Here is an 11,723-nt window from a genome sequence, read left to right on the forward strand (position 1 = left end):
CTGTGATATGCCTTGTCTTAAAGGGTTTGAATTGGCAGTTTAACTATTGCCTCTATTTAAAGATGAGTTTGAATGAGGGTACGGAAGAAACACTTTCCAGCCAATGTAAGCTGAGAGATGAAAGAGCGATGCACAACCTAGCCTTAAAAATGTAAGCCTTGTCCTACTACTCAGATGTTTATCTCTAGAACTGTGCTAGATGTGTTACTGTGTAGCATAGTATCATTTATCTGCAGGAAAAAACTCCCCATGAAAGTAGATGGAATGTCTTTTTTTTTTCTTTAGGTGCAATTATCTTGCTACTCTGGTTATTAAAAGATGTCAACGTAGTAGCTGTGATATTAGGTATTCACATATACATAAAACCCCCAATTTTGTACAGATTTAGAAAAAAAAATTCTATGAATTCTGACTTGCTAACGTAAGATTTTACAGGCTCATGGAGAAATTCAAGATTTCAATACCTGTATGGGGCAGCGGACAGGGGTGCATAACAAGCAAGTGGGTGAGGTCTGTTCAGTGATCCTTGTCTGGTGCAGAGCAAGCAAAGGAGGGTCAGGCAGTCCGTGTGGGGATGCAGCACTGACAGTGTCAAGGAGCTGCTATTTAAGGAAAGTTTCAGAAATCCTCTGTTATGTGAAAGTGCCCTTGTTTAAAGCGATCTGCATAAGTCACTTGTAGTTTTACTACTCTTGTGAAAACAGACTAGTCCAAACTCCTGCCAGTAAAATGTAATGAATCTCTTGCTTTATGTCTCTGTATGCATTCTGCTGCTAAAGACAGAATGCTCCATGCAGCAACTAAGGCTATATAAAGCTCCAAACATGTTGGGTCCTTACTAAACAATCTCAAACTTTGTTATCTTACAAGCATTGGAATAGATGCTAAACCACGGGGGAAAGAGTATGGCTGCGGTTGGCAACTGCATTACCAGTCTCTCTTCTTCCCCTGCCCCTCCATCCCGCCCGCCTTTAGATTGAAGTCCTGAAGTGAATGAATTTTTAGAAAACCAATTTCTATAAGTATGGGTCTTTTGTTTTGCAACTTAGTTTGACCATGAAGTGTGGTGTAGGTTGAGCCACTTTCAATTTAGCCTAAGGAGAAGCCATAAATATTCTGTATCTATAGAAAAAAGCCAACACACTCCATATCAAAATTAGGCCCCCAGCCATCAGATAAGGACAAATACTCAAAAGCATTCAGAAACGTTGATCATGTTGAAATACCTTCTCTTGAAGCTTTATTTGAAAAATTGCATAAATGTTTCTCTGTTCAACTAGAATTAAAGTACTGTAAAAGACTAAAGCTGTAATACTAGCATGCTGAACATGTAAAGCGATTCTGTTTCTTCTACAAATGTTTCTTTTTCCTGCTTTGTAAAATAATTTTTTTGTTCAGAATCTTTTTCTAGACATTCCTCTCCTTGACTTTTCTTTCCAGATTTTGTTTCCTATCCTGTTTGCCATGTTTCCCTTCTTACGTGTCAGGAAATTACCCTACCCTTCTCCATTTTGGTAAGATAACAATCTATAAGGAAATCCAAATGCTTTATGCCATACACATAGCCTCTTCTTAACGTCATAAGAGTAATTTTGAGTTGCAGTTATGGATACTAAAATTTTTGGGTTTCGATTTAAAATGCTTTTTTGGTTCGTTTGAATGCCTGTTTTGCTTAGCTGTTCAAGAAGTTGTTACTTTAAGTATACTTCTCAATTAGGAACTTGTGGGGATAAAAAAAAGGAAAAACTTTACAGTCCAGCTATAGATAAGCCAAACCTAGTGTTTATAGTGAAATGTGTTCAATACTTATACCACTTCTGGTGTATGTAGGTTGAATGGCTTTATCCTTCTGTACACACAAATTATGCAGTTATGAAGCCTTTAGGCACTGAATCCACTAGTGTTGGCTATTTAGTATCATGAGTCTTGTAAAATAGTGTTTTTGAAAGTTACGTATTAGGCATGTGCTTAATTGTAGCAAATACCTTACTATTGCTCGACTGCAAGTTTAAATATTCTGAAGCTTATATCTGTGCCCTAAATTTTTGGGGTGCAATCTCAGCAAGATGAGTAATAGGAAAAAGGGCTGCCATCTTCTTTTACTCTGCAGATTAATGTGAGGTCCTGTCTTCTAAAATATTGGATATGTTTCACTTCTGTCATGGGTTTTTAAACCCCAGCCACATGAGATGTTGGAACCATAATTTCTTTAGACACCCCTTCAGCTTTGCTTCTTTTTGTGAAGGCTTTTTAAGACAAACTGCTATGAGTACACTTGAAGCATTCACAAATTTTAACAAAACCTCTCACCTAATTGTATCTGTTAAAGCTTCTAACAGTTCTGTTATGGATCCATGGTAAGCTTGCAGAAGAGATATTTCTAGTAGTCTGTCCTAAGTAACTGTTTAAACTTGACTCATCTTTCTAGAAAGAAAGATGCTCTTGCTCAGCCTTAAAATCATTTTTTGACTCAAATTATCCCCACGTGTATAATGTTGTTCTTTTGGCACTATCATGGGATTTCCTTTAACAATTATCTACAGGCTGTCTGTAAGAAAGTTAATTGATAAATCATTTTATTGGTTGAAATTGTGAAGTTTCAGTGGGTTTCATCAGTATCTCTATTGGTTTCGGTGGGGCCAGGCTTTCTCCTAAAATAAATAAGAATGCTGTTTAAAAAGAAAACAAACAAACAAAACCACCACCACAAACACAAACCCTAATCTCCATCAGGCTGTGCTTTAATTTCTTCCCTATACCAAAGCAACAAAATGAAAAGGTTAAAAGAAAAATGCAAGTACAGTCAGAATTTCCTCTGACTGTAAGGTGCTGTTAATATTTTAATGCTGAGCAATTGTCTCAGGTGTAGCAATTTCCTTTAGAAGCTCTTAACAAATAGGACACCACCCCCATCGCCCCTGGCTTTAGTGTCATCCCACCATCTATATTGAAATCATATACAATTCAAGACTGTAGCAGTCTTCATCTTCAAGCCTTGTCAAATACTGTGGGTTTTTTTCAGATGTACACATTATTCTTAATATGCCTGATGTTTACTTTGTTCGTGGACACAGAGCTGGCATTACAATCATAATAGCAACTCAATTTTCAATTCTTATTTAAATTTCCTGCCAAATGATTTGTCATTTCTGCAGAATGACAAAAGGAGGGTCGTTTAAAGGCAAAAATTACTGAGATGGGGGAAAGGGCATATATATTTTTTTTCTGCTTTCTTTTTACCTTTTTAATAATACCTAATTAACGTAAATCCTGATTTACATTTTGGCATGGATTAGTGCTCTGAGATTGAGTAAAAAACGTGTTGGTCACTGTTGCTTGACTTCTAATAAGTTAAATATTTTATTGGCACAGACTACAGCAGAAATACCTTCATAGTTATTTAATTCTCCCTCATCCTCTTTTCCGTCAGCTGCTTGCCATTCATCACTCTTCTGTTTCTTCCTTCTTTGTTTATTTCCCCCCCGCTTTTTTACATTGCAGATATGATTACATGTTTACAAAAGACTGTATTTACGTTCTCTTTAATAAAATTAAAAAGCAGCAAAACTGATTGGTAACAGATACTGTTATAAAAGCTTGCATTTCAACAAGGCAACAGATGATGAAATATGTTCAGGGATGCCCAGAAGTTGCGAATATCTTAGGGACTTCAAGGATAGTAACACAGAATAGAAGACAATAAAATCAGTTAAAACATTCAGTGGAAAACTTAGTTTCTACACGTACAAATTAGCTTTGACAATGTGTGATTAAAACTCTGATTAATCAGATGATTTTAAGTCATCCATCCAAACACGAAAGTGGTATCAATAGTCTGGCTCAGTGTTCTTAGGGCTTTTTTGTTATATGACCTCTTTCTATAGCTTTAAAATGAATGAGAAAATAGGGAAAGAACTATCATAGCTGCTATTTGATAAATCATAATGTCATGTAAAAATCAGAGGTTGCAAAACCACCACCTCCCTGCCCAACAAACCCCAATTCTTGAATGTTACTTTTGGTGCCCATAGTAAATGCTGTGTGGTATTTTAGCTAAACATTTAGAGTACCTAGAATAAGTGTAACGAACTTGTGTTGTAAAAACTTATATAACACCTATGATCTTATGTCAATGCTTAAACAAAAAACCTATCTCATGGCACATCTGTTGACAGGTAAGTAGTAGTATTATTTTTGTGGAGAAACAGTTAAGAAGTCCAGTTGTTAACTAGGTGAACTACTTATGTTGTTAGATTAGATATGTTCTGTTCTTCCTATTAATGTTAATCTTCCTATTAATAGGCAGCCTTTTTCCTAAGGTTGCCTCTTCCCATAGGATGTAAAGAATTTCTACTGATCTAGGAGAGAGTACACCGAGACCTGTGAGCATAAAGAGACTAATGAACAGAGAGATCTGTATGGTATAATAAAGTATGAGAATGGAGTTTTGAAATTCTTTATGACAGACTTTATGAAGTTGTGTATTTTCTTTAGACAAAACACTGCATATGAAAAAACTAGCCTGCACAGAAATATTTGCAGTTAATGTCATCTTAACTTATTTCACCAACCTGTGGAGATGTACTTTACCATACTGCTTTTATTTTTGTCTTAGTCACTAAACTTGAGGTTTCATGCTTTTCATGCAAGTTATATGCTCTCTTAAACAGTTGAATATGGCACCTCTCAAGAAAAGTCATAAATATATTCTTTTCCAGATAATTGTTAGGTCTGGTTTTGCTGCCATGTTACTACAGCATTTCTGTTGAGAACTTGTATTTAAATACTAGTTGAATTAACTCTTAATTTTTTTTCAAGGTGGAAAATGTGGTTTCCCAGATATGCCAAAGTCGTGTAGTTGTTTCATATGGCTCGTGTTGTATATACTGAAAAACTTTCAAACAATAAGAATTCTGATAAATTACATATTTATTTTTTGTCTTGAGGAAAAAAAGTGATAAAAAAGAATGCAGCAAAACCTTCTGGTCTTGATGGTGGTCTATGTTTTCATTTTTTTTCCTAGATCTGTTAAGCTTTGATGATGTAATAGCTACCTCAGATAATCTATCACACCCTACTGCAAACCGACCCAAGATGCCTGGTAGGAGGCTGCCTTCACGTTTCAATAACAGCAGTCCTGTGAGTATATTGGGTGTTTTCCTAGTAGTGAACTAACTTCCCAGGAAACAGAGTTGCACTGGGAAACAGTTTTATGAACCATTTATCTGAGGGCAAAATGCCGTAGAGGTTCAGTTCCTATAGACTTTGTCTACAGGAACATCCATTCCCCGGAGGGAAGCGTATGTAAGAGAAACAACGTGACTGCGTTGCAGCTGAAGGAGTCTTTCTGTTCTGTGGGGTATTACTGCAGTAAGTACTTAGCTCTTCTAGCGTCACTGATGATGAAATAGGTGGTGTGCATACACACAACTCTGAAAGTGTCTTTAGTGCTTTACAGGCCTAACAACAGATTTGTAATTTAATTTTGCTGTAATGCGGGACTTGTGATCTCGTGTGCTAAGACATGATATTGTCAGACCATGAGACCCAGGTGGTGCGGAGTCCCTGAAAACAAATTGTATCATTGGATGTTGTGTAGTTCAGTCATGCCAGTTACCATCTACAGTTAATATCTACAGTTACTGCTGGTTACTGTTTATGTTTTATGAAGGTACCTACAGGCTCCCAAAAGCATCAAGGACTTGCTTTGTTAAGTACTGCAGAGATGCTTGAGAATCCTGCCCAAGATTTTTATGTTTGATGTAAATTCAGCTGAATGAGTATGGTGAGGAAGGGAAGTTCTGACTGGCAGGGAAAGAAAACCATGGTAGTCTAATAATTTAAGTTTGGGTGTTTGGGTTTTGTGGCCTTTTTTTTTTCCTTTTTTTTTTTTTCTTTTTTCTGTTGCGTTTTTAGAAACATATGACAGTTCTTTTTTTATTTACTTTTTTTTATTTATTTTTTAAAATTCTGAAAACCTTTTTATTTTTGATGAATGGTTTACCAGGCAAGTCAAAATGTGAGTCCAGAAAAAAATTTGAAGGTGCAGAAAGAAGAAGAAAGTGCCAAACCAAAGCCAGTTGAAACAAAAAAGGTATGATACCAAGGAGCTAGATAAGTACCAGGCAGCTAGGTGTTCTGTTCATCTTGCTTGCATTTCCAGTTTAGATCGATGCAACCACCTAAATGCAAATGATTGTATTTAAATGCAAGTGAGCCATGTCGCTTAGTATAAAGTTCATATTAGAAATTCTAGTATAAAGTTCATTATACTAAAGTATAAAGTTCATCAGTTCTGATGGGAGCTATTGTATCGGGTAGCATAAAAAAACCTATGGTATAATTTCCCAAATAAGCTTCATGGCTGCTCATCCTCTAGTCTCCTGACAGACAGAACAACTGAGCAGAGCAGAAAGGTGCAGAAAAGATTGTTTATAATGAACCTATGGGCCCCATTAAATCACGTTGGTTTTTTGTTTTGTTTTGTTTTTGAGAGAACTGCAGTGTGAGCACTTTTTTTAGTGACTACAGGAACCTCAGGGAAATGCTTAATAAAGAGCTGTATAAAATAACTGCATCTCATATACTACAGTAGTCCATTTGAACTGGACATTGTTTTTTGCCTTTTGGGTAGAAAATTAAGGAGGTTGTGCACATGTAGCTCCCATAACAGTACAACCTGTATGCTGTAAGTAGTCAGTATGATTTCATTTCTCAGCTTTCCACTGATGTATTTTTTTTTTTTAGCCATCTGCATTCAGTCCACCAAATCCATCTTCATCGCAGAGACCAAGTTCTGTTATACTCAACTTTTTTCCTGGAGACATCCAACTTAAAGGAGAAACAGATGATGAAAAAATTTCTGTGGAAGAGCTCAGGACTCAGATTAATGATTTGATGGGTTTAGTAGACGTACTGAAGAAAGAACATGGGTAAATATTTTCCTTCTCAATCTCAAAGGGTTACACAGACATCTCCCAAATGTCTTTAATGCCAAACTTCTTTAAAATAAAAAAGAAGAAAAAAAATGCTATTCTGTATTAATATTAATTCAGAAGTTCTTTCTTTAGAAGTTGATCCAACTAGATGTCCTAAATACATACAGATTTGATGTCAGAGTATTTTTGGAATTTGTACACATTTTTCCTTCCTACTTGCACTCCTGCATGCATTACAGCTTTTTGTAAATACTTCTTAAACAGTTAGTACCTTCACTGTAAGGAAAAGTAGATAATTTTTGTGGTATTTAATGTAAGTACATGTGCTGACCTTGTGTAACACTGCGCACAAGTAATTGCAGTATTGACGTGACTGGTAGTAGGGAAAGATGTTACTGAGCTTTTCAAATTGGTGATCATGGTGGCCCAGTCATCTGTGTGCATGTGGGTAGGGTTGTGTTTGGAGAATGATGTAGAAGAAAAATGTAATTGGTGTTTGAGTAAACACAGTAAAGACCAATCTGCAGGAAATTTACCTTTTCTGTTTTTATTTTTACAGCACAGACATTCATTTTGGTACTCGTTAAGTGATGACTAGTGCTAACCAAACCAGCTTTTAGATTGACCTCTTGAGAGGTTATAGAGCATCAGGATCAGTTGGTCTCCAAAGCACACTAGTACATTATGAGTTCTGGAGATTAATGAACTAGTTCTTCAGTGACTTGATGATAATTCTTAGCGCTTTCATGCCTGAACATAGTTATGAAATAAAACATATTTTAGGAACTTTTTATTCTAAAGAATTTCTAATCTCTATGTAGAAGTTGCCAGGTTATCTTGGTTTAAATTCAACTCCTTCAAGTAAAATAACAGTAGAAATTTTAAAGTAGCCTACTTAAAATTGTGATTATAAGTTAGGAGTAAGTGCACAGTGATAGGTAAGAAGTATTGAGAGTTGGTGGAAGCTTGTGGTGCACTAGATTTGAGTACCAGTTCACTAGTGGGCATGTACTTATATGGAAGTTTTATTTATAAGATATAGCATCAGACAGTTGTTACAGGAATTTCTCTTGTAAAATTTAAACAAGACCCATGCTGCCTGTTCTCAGTAATGTGAAACTTGCATTTCTGATATCTTAACTACTTTTAGGAGAGAACTGGAAAAACTAAAGAAGGATTTGGAAGAAGAGAAGCTGTTACGAAGTAATCTGGAGGTAATATTAGCAATTTGAGTGGGAGTAAAGTTTAGAAGTCTGTAGGCAGTTCTAGTATTTGATGCCACAAGAAGGTCTTAATGAGCCTGCTCAGTTTTTTTTGATTGCTGTGTTACTGTGTGGTTGAATGAATGCCTCAGGAGGCATTTGGTTGTATATAGAAGATTCACAGTTCATCTTAGCTGAGCTTGCTTTATCTGGAAAATTTTTAACATAACGTATTTTTAACAATATGTATGGGTGTTGGAATGCAAGTTCAGTTTAGTGTTGCTGGATTCTTTGCTCTGCTGTGTTCCAAGGGAGAAGATTAATACTTTGCTTTTGGAAGATTGAAGGACAGATTTACTTTATGTAATCAAAAGAAAAATGGGGCAAAAGTAAACTTTCCTAATTTTTTTGATGAACTGTTTAAATATTAAGTGAATAATTTGCCGAAAGAATGGAAGGCATCTGAAAAATATCCTTATGCATGAATGCTACTCCTCTCAATTTACTGATGAAGAAGGCTACCTGCATTATAATATGATGCCATTAAGTAGTTAATAGGATGAGCTCATTGTAGAAAATTACTTCAGTCTGGTACAAAAGGGCATTTTATTTGTGAAATAGTATTTCTTATTGACTACAAAGCTACTTTGGAAACTTGAGAAGAACTTCTGGTGAGTCCCCTTTTTAATGCGTCTCTAAAGTAATCAATGAAGTAGCCTTAAATATGCACTGGAGATGAAGAGGAGGTAAATTCCATGTATCCTCTAAATCCATTTGAAGAAATACAAATTAATCATGGCACAGTATTTTGCATGAAGGCTGCTTTAGGAAGTTAGTCCGAGGTGATGATGCAGCGTTACATGGGGACATGTCAAGCGATTCCACAACCTAGCTTTGACTGCTTTATTCAGAGTTTATCCAATAAGATGTACCAGAACTATAGGCAAATTTTTGATGAATTTAAATTCTTGTTTGTTTAGCCAACAGTAGTATGAAATCAGCTGTAAATATCAAGCTGTCAAATGCTTCTGTGTAACGATTTTTTTTACTTAAGTGTCTTTGAAATATAAAGGTTATAATATTGGTGAAAGCTCTGAAGACTTTAGATTATTGCTACTTTAATACTGATTCTCTTTCTTTTCAAAATGTCCGTTTTCCAGCTTGAAATAGAAAAATTGAAGAAAGCAGTGATGTCTACATGAGACAGTTATGGACTCAATGTTTTTAACTCACCAGGAATTCAAAGCTGAACACAAGGAGAACTGACTCTTATTTCATAATAATAATGGATGCTGGTGTTCTACAGTCTTAAAGAAAAAAATATAGTAAAAAAAGGAATATAGTCTTTTATTCAGAGAGATAAGAAAACAAAAAAGAATAATGGTGTAATTTTTTTGCCAATATAAAAGAGGCCTTATTTCTTACTGTGCTGGAATTGCAGACCTTATTTTTTGGTTTGCTTGAAAATACTACTGAATCTGTATAGAAAGGAGAGGGAATTCTTAATAGATTTTTATTGAATACCTGTAGCTTAATTTTTAAAGAGATCTATACTATAAATAGGGTGATCTATCTTTACAACTAATCTGTAAAATAGTCTATTGGGAGGGGTGTAATAACTGTATTGTAATTGTAGTCACTACTTTTCTCCTAGACGCAAAAGGGAATATATGATATTTGTATAATTTTGGCAGTCTTACCCAGGGTTATGCTGTTGTGCCTGTCTGCAGTGAGAATATTAATAATATGCTGTTTATAAGTTGAGTAATGAGATAGGAATTTTTTTAATGCAACGAAGCAGGTGAAACTCCTATGCATTATAGTAAGAACGAATGATCTAATCTGAGTAGTTTAGCAGAATGTTTTGTCACTTGCACTATTGGATTAAAAAGGGATTTGGGACTGAATCATGAAGCTATGACAAAATTAACTTTTAAAACCACAAAATGCAAGAAAAACAGAAACAAGGCTACAATCCAGTCTTAACCTGTTGTGCCTAAAATGTATACAGCATACAGCATGAAAAAGTAAACCTTAAGTCACAACATCTGTGCTTCTGTGTATTTAAACTGAAGTCATCAATCTTTCTAGTGGTTAAATATGCATCTTGATCCATTTTTACAATAGTCAGGTTTTGTTTATAATATGTCTCTAAATAAATCCCTTTGGAACTTTGATACTCTCAAAAGGTCTCAATATTTATATATTTATGCCATAAACTTTCTCAGTATATTGTGTATCTCTAAATTTAATAACATCTTTGTATTTTAATGAGTGATTGGAACAATTGCTTTGACAGCATTGTGCTGGTGTCCAAGACGGCATCTTTCACATTTTATGGAAAACAGTTGAAATCTTGTGGATTGCCATTATCTTTAACCCCTGAGCTCAACACAGTGCACCAGAATAATATCCAAATAATATGTAAAGTGGTGGGAGACAATGATATTTATTGCTGTGTTAATTTGATCAAACAATTAAGAAACTTACAGCTTAGAAAGCCAGTCAAATGCATTACTTCTGTTAATAATCACCATATCTCCTTTTGGTTTACTAGAATTTAAATGAAAAAACATGCCACGTAGTTTGGCAACTTCACCAGTAAGAGAAGTAATTAAGTTTCTATTCATGGGAATAGTCATCAATATAGTAATTATTTAGTGTGTCACTTGAGCAAGTGACAGGGAAGTGTTGCTTCTTGAGAGTATACGTTTTCCACAGTTGATGCATCATAAAATACAAACATCAAAAGGTCAGTTGGAGGATGTTTGTCAATTGCTGATTTAAATTGTTCATAAAATTTGGTTAATATACTACGAGGTATTAGGGAATATTTGCTAGTCACATTGCTAATAAGCTGATTCAATATTAATGCTTTTAATTGCCTAGATGCATCACAAATGAAGACTTGAGCCAGATCTATATATTGAGGAATAATGTGCAGAAGTAATGCTTCTCATCAGACACTAAACTCTTACTTAGAATTCATATCTCTAAGTCAGGTGACGAAAAGCAAGAATTGAGCCTAAGGGAATAGCCAATTTTGTTATACAAGCTCTCACTGTGATTAGAGCATGAAACAAATCTTGGAATGGATTGCTCCACAGAAATTGTGTCTGCATGTAAGCTTGTAGCAGATGAACAGAACAAGACAATCGGTTAAAACCACAAATGAAAGGTGTTTGTTATTTAACGGCCTTTGTTTGCTATAGCAATAAATGACCCAAGTGCAATGACTTGACTTAATAAAACCCTCCTTTAAAAGTCGCTGCTATTGAGTATTTTTAGCCATAAGAAAGTTGCCCCGATATATCTCTGTCTTGTCTTCAGCTAGTGTTACGTACTAGAGTGGAGGGGGAGAGGGTAATGGTTTTGAAGACATTCCACAGTACAAGTTCCTAAAAGCAGTATGCTTCACTGACTTGTTTACCGGTGCTGTAAAATGATGCATGCTATCCAAACTTGGCAAATAAAATAAGTTTAAAAACCTGTTGAAATGTCTGCTCAGTTCTGTTCAGGAATGTTTCATATGCCATTAAATTCTTTGCAGGAGGAGTTTGGGGGGTGGGAGTGAAGTGTATTG

General features: G+C 35.3%; 1 protein-coding gene across 2 annotated transcripts in view; it reads left to right on the forward strand.

Annotated features, from left to right (window-relative positions):
* Positions 1–11,637, forward strand: part of CD2AP (CD2 associated protein) — an 84,532-nt gene extending 72,895 nt beyond the window's left edge. The window contains exons 14-18 of one of the 2 annotated variants that reach the window (XM_069805653.1): positions 5,024–5,139; positions 6,008–6,094; positions 6,748–6,932; positions 8,089–8,152; positions 9,301–11,637. In XM_069805653.1, the coding sequence (XP_069661754.1) occupies positions 5,024–5,139; positions 6,008–6,094; positions 6,748–6,932; positions 8,089–8,152; positions 9,301–9,342 (494 nt within the window). In that variant the 3' untranslated portion in view covers positions 9,343–11,637. The remainder of the gene's footprint in view (positions 1–5,023; positions 5,140–6,007; positions 6,095–6,747; positions 6,933–8,088; positions 8,153–9,300) is intronic. The other variant, XM_069805654.1, reaches the window with a different exon arrangement.
* The last annotated feature ends 86 nt before the right edge of the window (positions 11,638–11,723 follow it).

The sequence above is a fragment of the Haliaeetus albicilla genome, chromosome 18 (assembly GCF_947461875.1).
Source record: "Haliaeetus albicilla chromosome 18, bHalAlb1.1, whole genome shotgun sequence".
Classification (NCBI taxonomy): domain Eukaryota; kingdom Metazoa; phylum Chordata; class Aves; order Accipitriformes; family Accipitridae; genus Haliaeetus; species Haliaeetus albicilla.